General features: G+C 48.0%; 1 protein-coding gene across 1 annotated transcript in view; it reads right to left on the bottom strand.

The window, feature by feature from the left end:
• Positions 1 to 24,658, bottom strand: part of LOC138473585 (lipocalin-15-like) — a 248,165-nt gene that overhangs the window by 13,744 nt on the left and 209,763 nt on the right. The window contains exons 5-6 of the mRNA XM_069612156.1: positions 21,848 to 21,961; positions 3,902 to 4,003 (exon numbers count right to left, since the gene is read on the bottom strand). Of these exons, the coding sequence (XP_069468257.1) occupies positions 3,902 to 4,003; positions 21,848 to 21,961 (216 nt within the window). The remainder of the gene's footprint in view (positions 1 to 3,901; positions 4,004 to 21,847; positions 21,962 to 24,658) is intronic.

Here is a 24,658-nt window from a genome sequence, read left to right as displayed (position 1 = left end):
CTTTACATGCCCTGGGAGACAGTAGTCAGTCCAGGGTATGGAGTCTATGTTTGGGGGTCGCTACGACACCCCTGGGTTACGGCACGGAGGGTGCTGTGTAACCCATATACCAAAAACACATGAAGCCCTATGGGGTAAAGGACCCCATAGCCCATGGGGGTTACCAGTCATTTAGTCGAAAACCAAATGGTCGAATGACCATTTGATCGAAGTAAAATGGTCGAAAAAAAAGGTCAATTTTTTAATTTTTTTTATTTTATTTTATGGGGGGTTCCCCCACCAACCCCCCTTTTTCTTTATTAAAAATATTTTTTAAGCAACCAAAACTTAAACAAAATATATAAATAAATAAATAAAAAAAATTCTACCTTTTTTTTTTTCCGACCATTTTGATTCGATCAAATGGTAATTCGACCATTTATTTTCGACCATTTGACCGGACACCCCATAAAACACATACAAAGTCAAAGGAACACCTCAAATCATGTCTAAGAGTGGGAGGAAAAGAGTCTCACTCTTAGCAGGAGAAAAAAATAAACCCCAAAAATCCAGCAAAGCTGCTGGGGGACTCACTAGGTTTGGGAAATTAGCCTTTACAGAGAATTCTCCCTAACAGTGCTACCACGCCCTGGTGTACACAGCATGTGGGCCAGTACTGATTTGCCCGGCGACAGCGGCATTCTGTATACTGCAGGGTAGGATAGCAGGTATTGTGGTGAACTTGTGGTAAAGCCCCCAGGGCTGTGTAGCCAGAATGCAGTGTAGGTGCTACCACGCCCTGGTGTACACAGCATGTGGGCCAGTACTGATTTGCCCGGCGACAGCGGCATTCTGTAAACTGCAGGGTAGGTTAGCAGGTATTGTGGTGAACTTGTGGTAAAGCCCCCTGGGCTGTGTAGCCAGAATGCAGTGTAGGTGCTACCACGCCCTGGTGTACACAGCATGTGGGCCAGTACTTATTTACCAGGCGACAGAGGCATTCTGTATACTGCAGGGTAGGTTAGCAGGTATTGTGGTGAACTTGTGGTAAAGCCCCCTGGGCTGTGTAACCAGAATGCAGTGTAGCTGCTACCACGCCCTGGTGTACACAGCATGTGGGCCAGTACTTATTTACCAGGCGACAGAGGCATTCTGTATACTGCAGGGTAGGTTGGCAGGTGTTATGGGGAACTTGAAGTAACTTGATGTAACCACAGATACAGACATTGCATACATGGATGCAGATCAATGCGCTTTGAGGCCCACGGGCGATTCGGCGCCTTAATAAGAATTAAAATACATAAATAAATATATATAAATGTATGCAGGTTGGACACATTTAACTATTTCGTTTCATGAGATTGGCAGGCATAAGCATTTAAATCTAGGATGTTGTATTAAGTATGCATTTAGAGGAATATGCAATAATTCAATGTAAACATTTGTATTTTGTCGTTTTGTCTGTTTTATAATTGTCATTTTTATTGTCGGTATGGCATTTTATATTATCTTGTATTTGGCAAAGGTTTGTATAAACCATACACACACAAAAAGCAAATATAGGGTAGGTGTTGGCACCTCCATGGCATTACCATAGGCATATACAGAAGAGAAAGCCCCCTAGTGGTCCTGAGCCCAGAACCTGGTGTGAGCATGCTGCCGCCAGGCCGGTATACACAGGGCTTCATTTGTAAGAATGTAAGTGCCAGGGCCCAAATGTTTTCTAGCACGTTTATGACACTGCGGGCGGGCAGTCCCCCCCCCCATTGCTGCCACCACCCACAGCTGCACCCCGGAGAGTGGACACACTGGGGGTTGAACTGCAGCTCGCAACTGCTGATAGGGGTTGATGGATGCTCTGGCTAGCATCACTTCATAATCAATACGAGTCTGAGACAATAAGTGCTGGGACTCAGAAATAAGTGCCTGGGCTGAGACCTGGCAAACACCCTCACAAACTAAGCACTGTTATGTAGAACACCAAGCAAACTAGTGTACCCAAAAGGACTCCTTCTGCCAGCAGCATATTGTGAGTCCAAGTAATACCTCTTGGGGTCCTGCGTGCATTCACAAAGGTGGGTCAGCATGTAAAAACGGGGCTCTGCAGGCCTCTCAGGTAAGGTGCTTATACTTCTGGTCAGGGTAATGGTTCAACTGGAGGCAGCCATTACTGTAAGGTACCTGGAGGTCTTCATCATTGTGTGCTTCGCAGTTTTTTGGTTCCACTCTCCAAACGCGGAGTTCATTAAAATGGAATACACTGGTTACGCTAAACCATATATGCCAACATTAGATATCACCCAAGGGGGACGTGAGAGTTCAATTTGCCGATTGGCTTGCTCATGGTGTGACAGACATTTTAGGAGGCAGGACAATGCCTGCATGGCACAGCTGTGAGGTGGAACCTTGCAAAACTGTGGTTGGTGTGCATCCTGATCTGTGGGTTGCAATTATGTGTTCTATCCACACGAATTTGTCTGAAGTTGAATCCAATCCATTTCAAAATGAAGAACCTCATTACGAGTTTGGCGGTATTCCGGCGGTAAATCTTCCAAAGATCATAATTTGGTGGTGCAGGAAAAGTGGTGGTAATGGAATTACTGCCACTTCTCCCCCCCCACCACCAAACATGTAATGACGCCCTATGTTTCTAACAACCGCTTCCCTCCCCTCTAGCCCCCTTTCCTCATTTATCTACGATGTAGTGGCATTGATTTCATAATTTTGCAGCAACAAAAAGGAAATATTGTGGCACGTATCTGTTGATCTTGCTGCCTTTATGCTTAGGTAAAATATTGATATGTAGCTATGGAAATGAGAGAATTCCATTGTTGAGGTCTATATTGTTTCTCCTGATTGGAAACAGGTGCGCACATAGGGTGTGTCCTACTTGTAATCATGTACAAGACTTGGAAAAGTTGGGCATGTGGACATCAGCTCTCAGATATTGACATGTATATCTCCTTTGGACTAATTAAAACGAGTGAAAGGTGAACACATATGAATGCTTGTCCCTGGTTAGTGACAATTCAAAAATGGTGTGGGACACTTGAATAATGACACAGATTGTGTTCTTTTGCTGGGAGTGCAGCATCCATTTAATCTAGATGGTCAGCACATATTGCCTTTCATTGGGACCCGGAATGTCCACCTCTGGGCTTTCATTCAATAGCCATATGGATTCTGGGTTGTATTGGATTCACACATGTTCCATTTGATCAGGACACCAAATTTCCACCTCTGGGCTTCCAGTCAATAACTTCATGCATTCTGGAATGTATTGGGTCTGCACATATTCCATCTGATCAGGACTCCATATTTCCACCTCTGGGCTTCCAGTCAATAACTTCATGCATTCTGGGATTTATTGGGTCTGCACATATTCCATCTCATCAGGACCCCATATTTCCACCTCTGGGTTTCCAGTCAATAACTTCATGCATTCTGGGATTTATTGGGTCTGCACATATTCCATCTCATCAGGACCCCATATTTCCACCTCTGGGTTTCCAGTCAATAACTTCATGCATTCTGGGAATTATTGGGTCTGCACATATTCCATCTCATCAGGACCCCACATTTCCACCTCTGGGCTTCCAGTCAATAACTTCATGCATTCTGTGATTTATTGGGTCTGCACATATTCCATTTCATCAGGACCCCATATTTCCACCTCTGGGCTTCCAGTCAATAACTTCATGCATTCTGGAATTTATTGGGTCTGCACATATTCCATTTCATCAGGACACCAAATGTCCACCTCTGGGCTTCCAGTCAATAACTTCATGCATTCTAGGATTTCTTGGCTCTGCACATATTCCATCTCATCAGGACCCCATATTTCCACCTCTGGGTTTCCAGTCAATAACTTCATGCATTCTGGGAATTATTGGGTTTGCCTCATGAAGGGTTCCTCATTTACCATCTTTTTCCATGATTACTTTGTTGGCGTCAGTCAGTCCGACAGCCGCGGCCACCATCTTGAAAGCCTCGTAGCATGAAGGGTGTATGTCTTGATTTCTGGCTGCAGTCAAAGATCAGGAAGAAAAACAATACATCTGTGACAAGGGGATTCATAAAGAGGGGGTAGGGCAACTCAGAGTGGGGTGCCGTGCGTGGGCACCACAGGGCAGATAGAAGGGTGCACAATGAAGCACATAGACACCAGAGTGCACGATGGCACAGACTGGCAGAGAAGAGGGTTGTATTGCAGGGCAGAGAGGCTCATCTCTGTATGATGGGCTCCGAGACTTGACGCAGATAGACACAGGGGAGCTTAATGGGAGATAAATGCACATAGTGTATGATGGGGTAGACATCACCACAGCGGTTTAGAGAGACATGGGGTTGTATGATGGGTCAGTAACGCAAAGAACTGTATGATGGGGCACAGGAGCATATGATTGGAAAGAGAGACAGATGAGCATATGATTGGGCAGAGAGACAGATGAGCATATGATTGGGCAGAGAGACAGAGGAGCATATGATTGGGCAGAGAGACAGATGAGCATATGATTGGGCAGAGAGACACAGGAGCATATGATTGGAAAGAGAGACAGATGAGCATATAATTGGGCAGAGAGACAGATGAGCATATGATTGGGCAGAGAGACAGAGGAGCATATGATTGGGCAGAGAGACAGATGAGCATATGATTGGGCAGAGAGACACAGGAGCATATGATTGGGCAGAGAGACAGATGAGCATATGATTGGGCAGAGAGACAGATGAGCATATGATTGGGCAGAGAGACAGAGGAGCATATGATTGGGCAGAGAGACAGATGAGCATATGATTGGGCAGAGAGACACAGGAGCATATGATTGGGCAGAGAGACAGATGAGCATATGATTGGGCAGAGAGACAGATGAGCATATGATTGGAAAGAGAGACAGATGAGCATATGATTGGGCAGAGAGACACAGGAGCATATGATTGGGCAGAGAGACAGATGAGCATATGATTGGAAAGAGAGACAGAGGAGCGTGGGATTTGGTAGAGAGACAGATGAGCATATGATTGGGCAGAGAGACAGATGAGCATATGATTGGGCAGAGAGACACGGGAGCATATGATTGGAAAGAGAGACAGAGGAGCGTGGGATTTGGTAGAGAGACAGATGAGCATATGATTGGGCAGAGAGACACAGGAGCGTATGATTGGGCAGAGAGACAGATGAGCATATGATTGGGCAGAGAGACAGATGAGCATATGATTGGAAAGAGAGACAGATGAGCATATGATTGGGCAGAGAGACAGAGGAGCATATGATTGGGCAGAGAGACAGATGAGCATATGATTGGAAAGAGAGACAGAGGAGCGTGGGATTTGGTAGAGAGACAGATGAGCATATGATTGGGCAGAGAGACAGATGAGCATATGATTGGGCAGAGAGACACGGGAGCATATGATTGGAAAGAGAGACAGAGGAGCGTGGGATTTGGTAGAGAGACAGATGAGCATATGATTGGAAAGAGAGACAGAGGAGCGTGGGATTGGGCAGAGAGACAGATGAGCATATGATTGGGCAGAGAGACAGATGAGCATATGATTGGGCAGAGAGACACGGGAGCATATGATTGGAAAGAGAGACAGAGGAGCGTGGGATTTGGTAGAGAGACAGATGAGCATATGATTGGGCAGAGAGACAGATGAGCATATGATTGGAAAGAGAGACACAGGCGCGTGGGATTTGGCAGAGAGACAGATGAGCATACGATTGGGCAGAGAGACAGCGGAGCATATGATTGGGCAGAGAGACAGAGGAGCATATGATTGGAAAGAGAGACAGATGAGCATATGATTGGGCAGAGAGACAGAGGAGCGTGAAATTTGGTAGAGAGACAGATGAGCATATGATTCGGCAGAGAGACAGGAGCATATGATTGGGCAGAGAGACAGATGAGCATATGATTGGAAAGAGAGACAGATGAGCATATGATTGGGTAGAGAGACACAGGAGCATATGATTGGAGAGAGAGACACAGGAGCATATGATTGGAGAGAGGGACACAGGAGAATAGGATTGGAAAGAGAGACAGGTTAGCATATGATTGGGCAGAGAGACAGAGGAGCGTGGGATTTGGTAGAGAGACAGATGAGCATATGATTGGGCAGAGAGACAGAGGAGCGTGGGATTTGGTAGAGACAGATGAGCATATAATTGGGCAGAGATACACAGGAGCATATGATTGGAAAGAGAGACAGCTGAGCATATGATTGGGCAGAGAGACAGAGGAGCGTGGGATTTGGTAGAGAGACAGATGAGCATATGATTGGGCAGAGAGACAGAGGAGCGTGGTATTGGGCAGAGAGGCAGAGGAGCATTTGATTAGCACAGAGACACTGGAGCATATGGTTGGCTAGAGAAACAGAGGAGTTCATCATTGGGCAGAGAGACAGAGAAGTGTATAATGGAGTCCTAAGGCATGGCGCTGAATGGCACAGGGGAACATGACGGGAGAGAGAGGAACCCGGTGTATGATGGGTGTATATAGAGGCACATCTGTCTTACGATGGGGCAGGGAGACAGACGAAAGTATGATTTGGCAGAGATGAGCATGTGATTGGGCAGAGAGACAGAGAGGGGTTTGATGGCGTAGATAAGCAGGAGTTTATGATTGGGCAGAGAGAAAGAGGAGCGTATGATTGGGCTGAGAGACAGAGGAGCATGTGATTGAGCAGAGACAGAGAAGTGTATAATGGGGCAGAGAAGCAGGAGTGTATGATTGGGCAGATTTAGGAGTGTATGATGGGGTAGAGAGACAGGGGCACATATGATGGGGAAAAGTGATAGTGGAGTTTATGATTGGGTAGAGAGACAGAGGGGTGTATGATTGTGCATAAAGACTGGGGAGTTTACGATTGGGCAGAGAGACAGAGGAACATGTGATTGAACAGAGAAACAGAATTGTACAATGGTGCAGACAAGCAGTAGTGTGGGAATTGGCAGAAGACAGAGGAGTGTATGATTGACCAGAAAGATGGGGGAGCATATGATGGGGCGAGTGACAGAGGAGTGTATGATTGTGCAGAGAGACAGTGGAGCATAGGACTGGGCAGAAACACAAAGGAACGTATGATGGGCAGAGAGACAAAGAAGCTTAAGATGGGGCAGAGTAACAGAGGAGTGTATGATTGTGTAGAAAGACCGAGGAGTGTATGATTGGGCAAAGAGGCAGAGGAGCATGTGATTGGACAGGGAGACATGGACGTGTTCAATGGGGCAGAGGGACAACCATGTGTATGATGGGGCAGAGAAGCAGGAGTGTATGATTGGGAAGAAAGACAGAGGAACGTATAATGAGGCAGAGAGACAGAGAAGTGTATTATTGGCCTGAGACAGAGAGGAGTGTATGTCTGAGCAGAGAAAAAGCAGCGCATTGTGTAACAGAGAATGTTTGCTTTGTTTATTTATTCTTTATTTGTTTTGGCTGTGAATCACAACCTTTAGAGAATAGAGAATTAGAGTGGTGGATGTTGGGTCAGAGAAAGAGAAGGTGCATATTGCGATATGGAGACAGAACATTACATGATAAAGTAAGTTGTGAGTGTGAGTTGTCAGGACAACTCTTTCTCAGATGGTTGGTCTCTGAGGACGAGAATGGAGCCTGCAACCTTATCCTGCTCTGAGCTGAGGAAATGCATTTTGGGTTTTGCAGTCCAACTGAAACTACTGACTGTCCTGGATAACAAATTCACTTCAATAAATGCCTGAAATGCAGAAGACACTTGCTGTGGGAGGCTTCTTTGTGACTAAAGAAGGGTGGCTACCTGTGTGTCCTGGACCGCGTTATGTATCACATAAGTGAAGATGACAGAGGGGTGCATTAGGGGCCATGGGGGTAGAAGGGTGTATAATGGAGAACAGAGACACGAGGTGCATGATATGATCGAGATGTAGAGGACGGTGTGTATGTCGATGCACACAGAGATAGGCGTGAGGTTCATGATTGGAATTTGGATGTCAGACATCAAACCGCGTGCAGCTGGAGCACAGAGCAAGAGACAAGAAGGGTGTATGATGGAGCAAGAGACAAGAAGGGTGTATGATGGAGCAAGAGACAAGAAGGGTGTATGATGGAGCAAGAGACAAGACGGGTGTATGATGGAGCAAGAGACAAGAAGGGTGTATGATGGAGCAAGAGACAAGAAGGGTGTATGATGGAGCAAGAGACAAGAAGGGTGTATGATGGAGCAAGAGACAAGACGGGTGTATGATGGAGCAAGAGAAAAGAAGGGTGTATGATGGAGCAAGAGACAAGAAGGGTGTATGATGGAGCAAGAGACAAGACGGGTGTATGATGGAGCAAGAGAAAAGAAGGGTGTATGATGGAGCAAGAGACAAGAAGGGTGTATGATGGAGCAAGAGACAAGACGGGTGTATGATGGAGCAAGAGACAAGAAGGGTGTATGATGGAGCAAGAGACAAGACGGGTGTATGATGGAGCAAGAGACAAGAAGGGTGTATGATGGAGCAAGAGACAAGACGGGTGTATGATGGAGCAAGAGACAAGAAGGGTGTATGATGGAGCAAGAGACTAGACGGGTGTCTGATGGAGCAAGAGACAAGACGGGTGTATGATGGAGCAAGAGACAAGAAGGGTGTATGATGGAGCAAGAGACAAGAAGGGTGTATGATGGAGCAAGAGACAAGACGGGTGTATGATGGAGCAAGAGACAAGAAGGGTGTATGATGGAGCAAGAGACAAGACGGGTGTATGATGGAGCAAGAGACAAGAAGGGTGTATGACGGAGCAAGAGACAAGAAGGGTGTATGATGGAGCAAGAGACAAGACTGGTGTATGACGGAGCAAGAGACAAGAAGGGTGTATGATGGAGCAAGAGACAAGACGGGTGTATGACGGAGCAAGAGACAAGAAGGGTGTATGATGGAGCAAGAGACAAGACGGGTGTATGATGGAGCAGGAAACGGAAAGGTGTATGATGTGGCAGGAGGCAATTGGGTGCATGGCGGGCCTTGGCAACAAATGGGATTATAAAATGGGGCATGGAGATAAAGGGGATTATAATGGAGCACAGCGACAGATGATGGGGTAAGGGTGTAGAGGACTGAATGATGGGGCATGGAGATAAAGGGGATTATAGTGGGGCGCAGAGACGGGATGGGGTAAGGGTGCAGAGGGCTGAGTGATGGGGCATGGAGATACAGGGGATTATAATGGGCACAGAGACAGGGGATGGGGTAAGGGTGCAGAGGGCTGAGTGATGGGGCATGGAGATACAGGGGATTATAATGGGCACAGAGACTGGGGATGGGGTAAGGATGAGGAGGGGTGAATGATGGGGCATGGAGATACATGGGATTATAATGGGGCACAGAGACAGAGGACGGGGTAAGGATGCAGAGGGCTGAATGATGGGGCACGGAGATAAAGGGGATTATAATGGGGTACAGAGACAGGGGATGGGGTAAAATTGCATAGAGGTCTATGATGTGGGATGGAGATAAAGGGGATAATAATGGGGCACAGACAGGGGATGGGGTAAGGATGCAGAGGGGTGAATGATGGAGCATGGAGATAAAGGGGATTATAATGGGGCACAGAGACAGGGGATGGGGTAAGGGTGTAGAGAGGTATATGATGGGGGATGGAGATAAAGGGGATTATAATGGGGCTCAGAGACAGGGGATGGGGTAAGAATGCAGAGGGGTGAATGATGGGGCATGGAGATTAATGGGATTATTATGGGGCACAGAGACAGAGGATGGGGTAAGGATGCAGAGGTCTGAATGATGGTGCACAGAGTTAAAGGGGATTATAATGGGGCGCAGAGACAGGGGATGGGGTAAGGGTGCCGAGAGGTAAATGGTGGGGCATGGAGATGAAGGGGATAAGAAAGAGGCACAGAGAAAGGGGATGGGGTAAGGATGCAGAGGGGTGAATGATGTGGCATGGAGATAAAGGGGATTATAATGGGGCACAGAGACAGGGGATGGGGTAAGGATGCAGAGGGGTGAACGATGGAGCATGGAGATAAAGGGGATTATAATGGGGCACAGAGACAGGGGATGGGGTAAGCATGCAGATGGCTAAATGATGGGGCAATGAGATGAAGGGGATTATAATTGGGCACAGGGAGACAGGGGGTGGGGTAAGGAAGCAGAAAAGTGTGAGATGGGGCTTGGGGATAAAAGGGGTTGTAATGGGGCACAGAGACAGGGGATGGGGTAAGCATGCAGGTGACTGAATGATGGGGCAATGAGATGAAGGGGATTATAATTGGGCACAGGGAGACGGGGTGGGGTGAGGATACAGAGAGGTGTATGATGGGGCATGGAAATAAAGGGGATTATAATGGGGCACAGAGACATGGGATGGGGTAAGGATGAGAAGGGGTGAAAGATGGGGCATGGGGATAAAGGGGATTATAATGGAGCACAGCGACAGGGGATGGGGTAAGGATGCAGAGGGCTGAATGATGGGGCATGGAAATGAAGGGGATTATAATGGGGCACAGAGACATGGGATGGGGTAAGGATGAGGAGGGGTGAAAGATGGGGCATGGGGATAAAGGGGATTATAATGGAGCACAGCGACAGGGGATGGGGTAAGGGTGCAGAGGGCTGAATGATGGGGCATGGAAATGAAGGGGATTATAATGGGGCACAGACAGGGGATGGGGTAAACATGCAGATGGCTGTATGATGGGGCAATGAGATGAAGGGGATTATAATTGGGCACAGGGAGACGGGGTGGGGTAAGGATGCAGAAAGGTGTACGATGGGGCTTGGGGATAAAGGGGATTATAATGGGGCACAGAGACAGAGGATGGGGTAAGGGTGCAGAGAGGTGTATGATGGGGCATGGAGATAAATGGGATTATAATGGGCACAGAGGCAGGGAATGAAGTAAGGATGAGGATGGCTGAATGATGGGGCATAGAGAGAAAGGGGATTGTAATTGGGGCACAGAGACAGGGGATGGGGTAAGGGTGCAGAGAGGTGTGTGATGGGGCATGGAGATACAGGGGATTATAATGGGACACAGAGACAGGTGATGGGGTAAGGATGCAGAGGACTGAATGATGGGGCATGGAGATAAAGGGGATTATAGTGGGGCGCAGAGACGGGATGGGGTAAGGGTGCAGAGGGCTGAGTGATGGGGCATGGAGATACAGGGGATTATAATGGGCACAGAGACAGGGGATGGGGTAAGGGTGCAGAGGGCTGAGTGATGGGGCATGGAGATACAGGGGATTATAATGGGCACAGAGACAGGGGATGGGGTAAGGATGAGGAGGGGTGAATGATGGGGCATGGAGATACATGGGATTATAATGGGCACAGAGACAGGGGATGGGGTAAGGATGAGGAGGGGTGAATGATGGGGCATGGAGATACATGGGATTATAATGGGGCACAGAGACAGAGGACGGGGTAAGGATGCAGAGGGCTGAATGATGGGGCACGGAGATAAAGGGGATTATAATGGGGTACAGAGACAGGGGATGGGGTAAAATTGCATAGAGGTCTATGATGTGGGATGGAGATAAAGGGGATAATAATGGGGCACAGACAGGGGATGGGGTAAGGATGCAGAGGGGTGAATGATGGAGCATGGAGATAAAGGGGATTATAATGGGGCACAGAGACAGGGGATGGGGTAAGGGTGTAGAGAGGTATATGATGGGGGATGGAGATAAAGGGGATTATAATGGGGCACAGAGACAGGGGATGGGGTAAGAATGCAGAGGGGTGAATGATGGGGCATGGAGATTAATGGGATTATTATGGGGCACAGAGACAGAGGATGGAGTAAGGATGCAGAGGTCTGAATGATGGTGCACAGAGTTAAAGGGGATTATAATGGGGCGCAGAGACAGGGGATGGGGTAAGGGTGCCGAGAGGTAAATGGTAGGGCATGGAGATGAAGGGGATAAGAAAGAGGCACAGAGAAAGGGGATGGGGTAAGGATGCAGAGGGGTGAATGATGTGGCATGGAGATAAAGGGGATTATAATGGGGCACAGAGACAGGGGATGGGGTAAGGATGCAGAGGGGTGAACGATGGAGCATGGAGATAAAGGGGATTATAATGGGGTAAGCATGCAGATGGCTAAATGATGGGGCAATGAGATGAAGGGGATTATAATTGGGCACAGGGAGACAGGGGGTGGGGTGAGGATACAGAGAGGTGTATGATGGGGCATGGAAATAAAGGGGATTATAATGGGGCACAGAGACATGGGATGGGGTAAGGATGAGGAGGGGTGAAAGATGGGGCATGGGGATAAAGGGGATTATAATGGAGTACAGCGACAGGGGATGGGGTAAGGATGCAGAGGGCTGAATGATGGGGCATGGAAATGAAGGGGATTATAATGGGGCACAGAGACATGGGATGGGGTAAGGATGAGGAGGGGTGAAAGATGGGGCATAGGGATAAAGGGGATTATAATGGGGCACAGAGACAGAGGATGGGGTAAGGGTGCAGAGAGGTGTATGATGGGGCATGGAGATAAATGGGATTATAATGGGACACAGAGACAGGGGATGGGGTAAGGATGCAGAGGTCTGAATGATGGGGCACAGAGATAAAGGGGATTATAATGGGGCGCTGAGACAGGGGATGGGGTAAGGGTGCAGAGAGGTAAATGGTGGGGCATGGAAATGAAGGGGATAAGAAAGAGGCACAGAGAAAGGGGATGGGGTAAGGATGCAGAGGGGTGAATGATGTGGCATGGAGATAAAGGGGATTATAATGGGGCACAGAGACAGGGGATGGGGTAAGGGTGTAGAGAGGTATATGATGGGGCATGGAGATAAAGGGGATTATAATTGGGCACAGGGAGACAGGGGATGGGGTAAGGAAGCAGAAAGGTGTGAGGTGGGGCCTGGAGATAAAGTGAATTATAACGGGTCACAGAGACAGGGGATGGGGTAAGCATGCAGGTGGCTGAATGATGGGGCAATGAGATGAAGGGGATTATAATTGGGCACAGGGAGACATGGATTGGGGTGAGGATACAGAGAGGTGTATGATGGGGCATGGAAATGAAGGAGATTATAATGGGTCACAGAGACAGGGGATGGGGTAAACATGTAGATGGCTGTATGATGGGGCAATGAGATGAAGGGGATTATAATTGGGCACAGGGAGACAGGGGGTGGGGTAAGGATGCAGAAAGGTGTGCGATGGGGCTTGGGGATAAAGGGGATTATAATGGGCCGCAGAGACAGGGGATGGGGTAAGGATGCATAGGGGTGAATGATGGGGCATGGAGAGAAAGGGGATTGTAATGGGGCACAGAGACAGGGGATGGGGTAAGGGTGCAGAGAGGTGTATGATGGGGCATGGAAATAAAGGGGATTATAATGGGGCACAAAGACAGGGGATGGGGTAAGGGTGCAGAGAGGTGTATGAATGGGCATGGAGATACAGGGGATTATAATGGGACACAGAGACAGGGGATGGGGTAAGGATGCAGAGGGGTGCATGATGGGGCATGATGATAAAGGGGATTATAGTGGGGCGCAGAGACAGGGGATGGGGAAGGATGCAGGGGGGTGAAGGATGGTGCATGGAGATAAAGGGATTTATAACGGGGCACAGTGGCAGAGGATGAGGTAAGGGTGCAGAGAGGTGTATGATTGGGCATGGTGAGAAAGGGGATTATAATGGGCACTGATGCGGGGAATGGGGTAAGGATGAGGAGGGGTGAATGACGGGGCATGGAGATAAAGGGGCTTATAATGGGGGCACATAGACGGGATGAGGTAAGAATGCAGAGGGGTGAATGATGGGGCATGGAAACAAAGGGAATTATAATGGGCACAGAGACAGGGGATGGGGTGAGGATGCAGAGGGGTGAATGATGGGGCATGGAGATAAAGGGGAATATAATGGGGCACAGAGACAGGGGATGGGTAAGGATGCAGAGGAGTGAATGCTGGAGCAATGCGATAAAGGGGATTATAATTAGGTACAGGGAGACAGGGGGTGGTGTAAGGATGCAGAGAGGTGTATGATGGGGCTTGGTGATAAAGGGGATTATAATGGGGCGCAGAGGCAGGGGATGGGGTAAGGATGCAGAGGGGTGTATGATGGGGCATAGAGATAAAGGGGATTATAATGGGCACAGAGACAGGGGATGGAGTAAGGGTGCAGAGGGGTGAATGAAGGGGCATGGAGATACAGGGGATTATCATGGGGCACAGAGACTGATGAGGTAAGGATGCAGAGGGGTGAATGATGGGGCATGGAGATGAAGGGATTTATAACGGGGCAGAGAGACAGGGGATGGGGTAAGGATGAGGAGGGGTGAAAGATGGGGCATGGGGATAAAGGGGATTATAATGGAGCACAGCGACAGGGGATGGGGTAAGGGTGCAGAGGGCTGAATGATGGGGCATGGAAATGAAGGGGATTATAATGGGGCACAGACAGGGGATGGGGTAAACATGCAGATGGCTGTATGATGGGGCAATGAGATGAAGGGGATTATAATTGGGCACAGGGAGACGGGGTGGGGTAAGGATGCAGAAAGGTGTACGATGGGGCTTGGGGATAAAGGGGATTATAATGGGGCACAGAGACAGAGGATGGGGTAAGGGTGCAGAGAGGTGTATGATGGGGCATGGAGATAAATGGGATTATAATGGGCACAGAGGCAGGGAATGAAGTAAGGATGAGGATGGCTGAATGATGGGGCATAGAGAGAAAGGGGATTGTAATTGGGGCACAGAGACAGGGGATGGGGTAAGGGTGCAGAGAGGTGTGTGATGGGGCATGGAGATACAGGGGATTATAATGGGACACAGAGACAGGTGATGGGGTAAGGATGCAGAGGACTGAATGATGGGGCATGGAGATAAAGGGGATTATAGTGGGGCGCAGAGACGGGATGGGGTAAGGGTGCAGAGGGCTGAGTGATGGGGCATGGAGATACAGGGGATTATAATGGGCACAGAGACAGGGGATGGGGTAAGGGTGCAGAGGGCTGAGTGATGGGGCATGGAGATACAGGGGATTATAATGGGCACAGAGACAGGGGATGGGGTAAGGATGAGGAGGGGTGAATGATGGGGCATGGAGATACATGGGATTATAATGGGCACAGAGACAGGGGATGGGGTAAGGATGAGGAGGGGTGAATGATGGGGCATGGAGATACATGGGATTATAATGGGGCACAGAGACAGAGGACGGGGTAAGGATGCAGAGGGCTGAATGATGGGGCACGGAGATAAAGGGGATTATAATGGGGTACAGAGACAGGGGATGGGGTAAAATTGCATAGAGGTCTATGATGTGGGATGGAGATAAAGGGGATAATAATGGGGCACAGACAGGGGATGGGGTAAGGATGCAGAGGGGTGAATGATGGGGCATGGAGAGAAAGGGGATTGTAATGGGGCACAGAGACAGGGGATGGGGTAAGGGTGCAGAGAGGTGTATGATGGGGCATGGAAATAAAGGGGATTATAATGGGGCACAAAGACAGGGGATGGGGTAAGGGTGCAGAGAGGTGTATGATGGGGCATGGAGATACAGGGGATTATAATGGGACACAGAGACAGGGGATGGGGTAAGGATGCAGAGGGGTGCATGATGGGGCATGATGATAAAGGGGATTATAGTGGGGCGCAGAGACAGGGGATGGGGAAGGATGCAGGGGGGTGAAGGATGGTGCATGGAGATAAAGGGATTTATAACGGGGCACAGTGGCAGAGGATGAGGTAAGGGTGCAGAGAGGTGTATGATTGGGCATGGTGAGAAAGGGGATTATAATGGGCACTGATGCGGGGAATGGGGTAAGGATGAGGAGGGGTGAATGACGGGGCATGGAGATAAAGGGGCTTATAATGGGGGCACATAGACGGGATGAGGTAAGAATGCAGAGGGGTGAATGATGGGGCATGGAAACAAAGGGAATTATAATGGGCACAGAGACAGGGGATGGGGTGAGGATGCAGAGGGGTGAATGATGGGGCATGGAGATAAAGGGGAATATAATGGGGCACAGAGACAGGGGATGGGTAAGGATGCAGAGGAGTGAATGCTGGAGCAATGCGATAAAGGGGATTATAATTAGGTACAGGGAGACAGGGGGTGGTGTAAGGATGCAGAGAGGTGTATGATGGGGCTTGGTGATAAAGGGGATTATAATGGGGCGCAGAGGCAGGGGATGGGGTAAGGATGCAGAGGGGTGTATGATGGGGCATAGAGATAAAGGGGATTATAATGGGCACAGAGACAGGGGATGGAGTAAGGGTGCAGAGGGGTGAATGAAGGGGCATGGAGATACAGGGGATTATCATGGGGCACAGAGACTGATGAGGTAAGGATGCAGAGGGGTGAATGATGGGGCATGGAGATGAAGGGATTTATAACGGGGCAGAGAGACAGGGGATGGGGTAAGGATGAGGAGGGGTGAAAGATGGGGCATGGGGATAAAGGGGATTATAATGGAGCACAGCGACAGGGGATGGGGTAAGGGTGCAGAGGGCTGAATGATGGGGCATGGAAATGAAGGGGATTATAATGGGGCACAGACAGGGGATGGGGTAAACATGCAGATGGCTGTATGATGGGGCAATGAGATGAAGGGGATTATAATTGGGCACAGGGAGACGGGGTGGGGTAAGGATGCAGAAAGGTGTACGATGGGGCTTGGGGATAAAGGGGATTATAATGGGGCACAGAGACAGAGGATGGGGTAAGGGTGCAGAGAGGTGTATGATGGGGCATGGAGATAAATGGGATTATAATGGGCACAGAGGCAGGGAATGAAGTAAGGATGAGGATGGCTGAATGATGGGGCATAGAGAGAAAGGGGATTGTAATTGGGGCACAGAGACAGGGGATGGGGTAAGGGTGCAGAGAGGTGTGTGATGGGGCATGGAGATACAGGGGATTATAATGGGACACAGAGACAGGTGATGGGGTAAGGATGCAGAGGACTGAATGATGGGGCATGGAGATAAAGGGGATTATAGTGGGGCGCAGAGACGGGATGGGGTAAGGGTGCAGAGGGCTGAGTGATGGGGCATGGAGATACAGGGGATTATAATGGGCACAGAGACAGGGGATGGGGTAAGGGTGCAGAGGGCTGAGTGATGGGGCATGGAGATACACGGGATTATAATGGGCACAGAGACAGGGGATGGGGTAAGGATGAGGAGGGGTGAATGATGGGGCATGGAGATACATGGGATTATAATGGGCACAGAGACAGGGGATGGGGTAAGGATGAGGAGGGGTGAATGATGGGGCATGGAGATACATGGGATTATAATGGGGCACAGAGACAGAGGACGGGGTAAGGATGCAGAGGGCTGAATGATGGGGCACGGAGATAAAGGGGATTATAATGGGGTACAGAGACAGGGGATGGGGTAAAATTGCATAGAGGTCTATGATGTGGGATGGAGATAAAGGGGATAATAATGGGGCACAGACAGGGGATGGGGTAAGGATGCAGAGGGGTGAATGATGGAGCATGGAGATAAAGGGGATTATAATGGGGCACAGAGACAGGGGATGGGGTAAGGGTGTAGAGAGGTATATGATGGGGGATGGAGATAAAGGGGATTATAATGGGGCACAGAGACAGGGGATGGGGTAAGAATGCAGAGGGGTGAATGATGGGGCATGGAGATTAATGGGATTATTATGGGGCACAGAGACAGAGGATGGAGTAAGGATGCAGAGGTCTGAATGATGGTGCACAGAGTTAAAGGGGATTATAATGGGGCGCAGAGACAGGGGATGGGGTAAGGGTGCCGAGAGGTAAATGGTAGGGCATGGAGATGAAGGGGATAAGAAAGAGGCACAGAGAAAGGGGATGGGGTAAGGATGCAGAGGGGTGAATGATGTGGCATGGAGATAAAGGGGATTATAATGGGGCACAGAGACAGGGGATGGGGTAAGGATGCAGAGGGGTGAACGATGGAGCATGGAGATAAAGGGGATTATAATGGGGTAAGCATGCAGATGGCTAAATGATGGGGCAATGAGATGAAGGGGATTATAATTGGGCACAGGGAGACAGGGGGTGGGGTGAGGATACAGAGAGGTGTATGATGGGGCATGGAAATAAAGGGGATTATAATGGGGCACAGAGACATGGGATGGGGTAAGGATGAGGAGGGGTGAAAGATGGGGCATGGGGATAAAGGGGATTATAATGGAGTACAGCGACAGGGGATGGGGTAAGGATGCAGAGGGCTGAATGATGGGGCATGGAAATGAAGGGGATTATAATGGGGCACAGAGACATGGGATGGGGTAAGGATGAGGAGGGGTGAAAGATGGGGCATAGGGATAAAGGGGATTATAATGGGGCACAGAGACAGAGGATGGGGTAAGGGTGCAGAGAGGTGTATGATGGGGCATGGAGATAAATGGGATTATAATGGGACACAGAGACAGGGGATGGGGTAAGGATGCAGAGGTCTGAATGATGGGGCACAGAGATAAAGGGGATTATAATGGGGCGCTGAGACAGGGGATGGGGTAAGGGTGCAGAGAGGTAAATGGTGGGGCATGGAAATGAAGGGGATAAGAAAGAGGCACAGAGAAAGGGGATGGGGTAAGGATGCAGAGGGGTGAATGATGTGGCATGGAGATAAAGGGGATTATAATGGGGCACAGAGACAGGGGATGGGGTAAGGGTGTAGAGAGGTATATGATGGGGCATGGAGATAAAGGGGATTATAATTGGGCACAGGGAGACAGGGGATGGGGTAAGGAAGCAGAAAGGTGTGAGGTGGGGCCTGGAGATAAAGTGAATTATAACGGGTCACAGAGACAGGGGATGGGGTAAGCATGCAGGTGGCTGAATGATGGGGCAATGAGATGAAGGGGATTATAATTGGGCACAGGGAGACATGGATTGGGGTGAGGATACAGAGAGGTGTATGATGGGGCATGGAAATGAAGGAGATTATAATGGGTCACAGAGACAGGGGATGGGGTAAACATGTAGATGGCTGTATGATGGGGCAATGAGATGAAGGGGATTATAATTGGGCACAGGGAGACAGGGGGTGGGGTAAGGATGCAGAAAGGTGTGCGATGGGGCTTGGGGATAAAGGGGATTATAATGGGCCGCAGAGACAGGGGATGGGGTAAGGATGCATAGGGGTGAATGATGGGGCATGGAGAGAAAGGGGATTGTAATGGGGCACAGAGACAGGGGATGGGGTAAGGGTGCAGAGAGGTGTATGATGGGGCATGGAAATAAAGGGGATTATAATGGGGCACAAAGACAGGGGATGGGGTAAGGGTGCAGAGAGGTGTATGATGGGGCATGGAGATACAGGGGATTATAATGGGACACAGAGACAGGGGATGGGGTAAGGATGCAGAGGGGTGCATGATGGGGCATGATGATAAAGGGGATTATAGTGGGGCGCAGAGACAGGGGATGGGGAAGGATGCAGGGGGGTGAAGGATGGTGCATGGAGATAAAGGGATTTATAACGGGGCACAGTGGCAGAGGATGAGGTAAGGGTGCAGAGAGGTGTATGATTGGGCATGGTGAGAAAGGGGATTATAATGGGCACTGATGCGGGGAATGGGGTAAGGATGAGGAGGGGTGAATGACGGGGCATGGAGATAAAGGGGCTTATAATGGGGGCACATAGACGGGATGAGGTAAGAATGCAGAGGGGTGAATGATGGGGCATGGAAACAAAGGGAATTATAATGGGCACAGAGACAGGGGATGGGGTGAGGATGCAGAGGGGTGAATGATGGGGCATGGAGATAAAGGGGAATATAATGGGGCACAGAGACAGGGGATGGGTAAGGATGCAGAGGAGTGAATGCTGGAGCAATGCGATAAAGGGGATTATAATTAGGTACAGGGAGACAGGGGGTGGTGTAAGGATGCAGAGAGGTGTATGATGGGGCTTGGTGATAAAGGGGATTATAATGGGGCGCAGAGGCAGGGGATGGGGTAAGGATGCAGAGGGGTGTATGATGGGGCATAGAGATAAAGGGGATTATAATGGGCACAGAGACAGGGGATGGAGTAAGGGTGCAGAGGGGTGAATGAAGGGGCATGGAGATACAGGGGATTATCATGGGGCACAGAGACTGATGAGGTAAGGATGCAGAGGGGTGAATGATGGGGCATGGAGATGAAGGGATTTATAACGGGGCAGAGAGACAGGGGATGGGGTAAGGGTGCAGAGAGGTGTATGAAGGGGCATGGAGAGACGGGATTATAATGTGGCACAGAAACTGTCAATGGGGTAGGGGCGCAGCGGGCTGAATGATGGGGCATGAAGATAAAGGGGAGTATAATGGGGCACAGAGACAGGGGATGGGGTAAGGATGTAGAGAGGTCTATTATGGGGCATGGAGATAAATGGGATTATAATGGGGCAAAGGGAGACAGGGGATGGGGTAAGGATGCAGATGGGTGAATGATGGGGCAATGAGATAAAAGGGATTATAATTGGGCACAGGGAGACAGGGAGTGGGGTAAGGATGCAGAGATGTGTATGATGGGGCATGTGGATAAAGGGGATTATAATGGGGCACAGAGACAGGGGATGTGGTAAGGATGCAGAGGGTTGAATGATGGGGCATGGAGATTAAGGGGATTATAATCTGCACCGAGACAGGGGATGTGGTAAGGATGCAGAGGGGTGAATGATGGGGCATGGAAATAAAGAGGATTATAATCTGCACCGAGACAGGGGATGTGGTAAGGATGCAGAGGGGTGAAAGATGGGGCATGGAGATTAAGGGGATTATAACGGGGCACAGAGACTGGATTGTTGAGGTAGTAGATATGTAGCAGAGATAGAGTGTGATTGGGCTCACAGGCAGAGGTATGAGTGCATGAGGGGGCTGCTGGGGAGCAGAGGGAATGTATAACAGGGGCGGCAAGTCAGAGGCAGGAGTGTGCATGATAGAGCAAGAGAGAGATGGAGGAATGCACGAGGCAGTGCGACTGAAGGCTGTATGATGTGGCAGAGCATCGGAAGGGTGCATGTTTGAAAATGGAGGCATAGGTTTTCATGAAAAGGCATAGAAACAGATGGGTGTATGATATGGCAGGGGGCATAATGGGCTTGAGGGCTGAATATTGGGGTGGGCAGACAGAGGCATATGATCACTGAATTGTGAGACATGACTCAAAGCATTAGAAATAGAAATGGGAGATAGAACTAATTTGACAGAATTGAGACAGCGCACATATGGTGGCCGGAATTTGGAGGCAGAGCCACACGGTGAAGTAGGGAGACAGAGCTCAAATGATAACACTGTGAGAGAGAGTCCATATAATGGAATTCAGAGACAGAAGTCATGTGATGGATTTGCGAGACAGGATCCTTATCGTGGGCTTTAGAGACAGATCCCATAAAATGCATTTGAGAGACAGAGCCCACATGATGGAATTCAGAATTGAAGCCCATATAGGATTAGGAGACAGACTACTTAATTTAGGTTTTAGAGACCAGGCTCACTATGACACTCAGTGAGAGCTGGATAAATCGATGGACAGACAGACGGACAGATGAATGGATGGGCGGCCGAAGAGACGAATGAGAAGGAACGAAGGGAGAGTTCAGTAGAGGGATAGGAATGAGAGCTCTGTGAAAGAAACATTTACAACAAGGACATTCTACCGATGAAAAGTTTAAAAATACACAAACAAGACAACGTAAGTTACCAATAAACAATGCCAAAATGCAACTAGAATCTTCCGGAAAGTTCTACATAAAGAATAACAAGTAGTTGTGCAAAATAACCATCAGCCAGCAAGTGGCAATAGTAAACAGCATGTGTATCCGCACAATGAACATGTCTACCAGGGGGAGACTGCAGAGCAGTAGATTATTCTGAAAATGCCCCAGGTCTTTTTTTTTTTACCAACATACGTACATAACATTTTGACCATGATGCTGATCTCTCCACTTTCGGAGACCCTGCGCGAGTACTCGATGGCGTCACTGGTATAGTCAACCTTCACTATACGGATTTCACTTTGTGCGGAAGCTGAAATATAAAAAAAGAAAACAGATGCACACATTTCCCAGAGATTGCACATGCGTGGAATCACTCCTTCAGGGGGCCTCTATTGCCACCCTGCAGTGTTTTAGCTCATCAAGTGAGCGTGCGAGTAAGGGCACATTTAACGTAGAAAAGTGTCTGAGCAACCACGAAGCACTAACAGGACCAAAAATGAATAGGAAAGGAAAAAGCAGCACATGAATCACAGGCAGACAGAAATGTGCATTATCAAGCCTGTAGAGCACAGCTTTCATATGTATATTTGCACTTGGCTAATTCAATGCTTTCCAGTTTGATATTCATGACACTGCGCTATTGCAAAGTAAAAATAAATCATACATCACACCCTAATCAATTTTCCAGCCTTAAAAATTGTCATTATGCAGATATTCTTCATTAAACCTGTAGTCGCATATGCTACAACCAGAATAGGTCGTTTTTAATTGTTCCCCAACTAGTGTGAACTTCTTAGTGCATCTACTTAATGCATAAATCCCAATTTCTATGCATTTTTGGGATCTAACAGATCATGGCATATCTGACTAATCTCACCAAATAAGACAACGACTGGGATCTGGAAACCACCTAAGATTGAAATCCTGCCAGGTTTTCAGGATGATCTCAATGCATGCATATGAGGAACATTAAGATATGTTTTCATGTTCATTCTCATCATTTGCATATTTCTTAATTTATGGGTAATTCTGAAAATCTGAGTAATTCATATTATTCATTGGGTTGACAAACCAAATCCAAGAGGTTCTGTCTGCTGTGGGGTAAAAAGACATCCTCGGAACGACAGAGATGGAGAGGCCCTGCTAGGCCCCATTGTGAGAGTGAAGCTGGCTAAGTGTGGAGTTCCATTGAAATATAAAAGCCAGTACAAAACAGTGATTGTAGATAACCGCCTAGCGATTAAGCAAGCATGGGCCTCCCCCCATTTTGTTAGAAGGTACAAACACTCGGCGGAAGAAAGTGCAATTTAGAACTGGAATATTGTTAACTGCGTCCAATGGATTCCAAAAGACGTGGGGCACTGCAGATGCTGACTTCGTATAAATGACCACTTTGACAGATTAAAAACTACGCAGTGCACATGAAAAGAAAAGATACATTTTAAATACTGGGCATTTGGAAGCTAAAAAGGAGGAATGATGCCTTACATTTGAAAAATAAAGTCGAATGACAAATTGCCTTCATGCGGAGTAAAGAGACTTCCTTTTAGTACATACAATTACAACATTTATAGGGAAAGGCCTATTTCGTTTTGGCATAAATTAATACTGGTTCTCATGTAACTGTGGCCTATCTGTGTGCACTAGATTAATAATGAATCTACCTCTATTCTAATGTAGTAGAAAAGAAAGATTGTATTTATGAACAGCATGCCTAGATATAATGCTAATATGTTACATGTAAGCACATCTTGTCGATTTAAAGCTGTATTTTCTGAAAGATGGGTGCAGCTGGTGTTATTCCTATTAAACTGAAAGGTCTGTTCCTTTGAACATTTTAACTCAAGACCTTTTGCTGAGAACTCTAGGAGAAGAAGGTCTGGTTGTCAATTTAAATGCTAAGATATACAAAGAAGTAGATTGAAATCATGGGATTTACAGATAACACAACCAACAGAAATTACCTTTAAGGTCAGGTTCCCCATTAATGGTGCATTAGCCATGAGCAAAGCCCTTTGAAGCTCAACAGAAGAGGGTAGAATAAACATTGACCCAAGCAGATGGCTGGTCACATGTTTAAGGAGAAATAGAAACCTAAGAATTGGTGGGGTCCATTGTAAGAGTGAAACCGGGAGCACCTTTGATGCAGTGCCATTGATTAAACACTGAATACATTTCTTTGAATAGAAAGTGCATTGGGTGTCATATCAAGCTCACCCCGGGTTCATTTTAAAGGAAATAAAAGGTCACTTGGGACCATGTAAAAACGGAATTTGTGTGATGTACGTAACTTAAGTTATGATCAAAGTTATGATTCAGGTATTTTCATAAATCGGAGGAATTGGAAATATTGATAGGGGGATAGATGGTGAGATTAATGTTGGAAAAATGTAGTGTCAAAGTTGTAACTATTACAGTACAGCCACAAAGCTCGAAAAATGGTGGCTCTGCCCAGTAAGGGCATGCCGAAATAAAATTAAGTATTTTTTCGACATTAAATTGTAAATTAGAAAAAAGATAGATTTATGTAGTTATCAGAAAAATGCGCATAGCTGCCATGTTCTTAGATTTTTAGAACCCAAAAAGGTAAATCCTACATGGCATTTTGGGATGACAAATCTTTCTCCTCCCTCCGCCTACATCATACACCCCCGCACAACTCTGGGCCTATCAGCAGCCAGTGGGTGACTTTGTGGGAGTTGAAGGGAGAGTGCTAGCCATTCCTTACTGTGGAAATTATTATAATGTATGAGTGTCATCAGCCCTGTAAGAGGTAAATGTTGCATCAGAACAGGATTTTTCCACTTGATTCTGAGAGGTAGCCTGCTGCCGGACTCTAGTGAGAAACTAGCAGAGAGGCCTCAATCCTTGCATTGGAGACAGTGACGGGGAAATATAGAAGCTAGCTGGGACCTCATCATAGAGACAGAGGGAATCAGGGTGCAGGAGAAAGTCCTTGACTGAAAATCCTTGACCAGATCTGTGCTGTCCTCGGAAGAGCTGAGCT

The sequence above is a fragment of the Ambystoma mexicanum genome, chromosome 8 (genome assembly GCF_040938575.1).
Source record: "Ambystoma mexicanum isolate Mex_15411 chromosome 8, UKY_AmexF1_1, whole genome shotgun sequence".
NCBI lineage: Eukaryota > Metazoa > Chordata > Amphibia > Caudata > Ambystomatidae > Ambystoma > Ambystoma mexicanum.
Note: the sequence above shows the minus strand (reverse complement) of the source record. Positions and strands in the feature narration are given on the sequence as shown.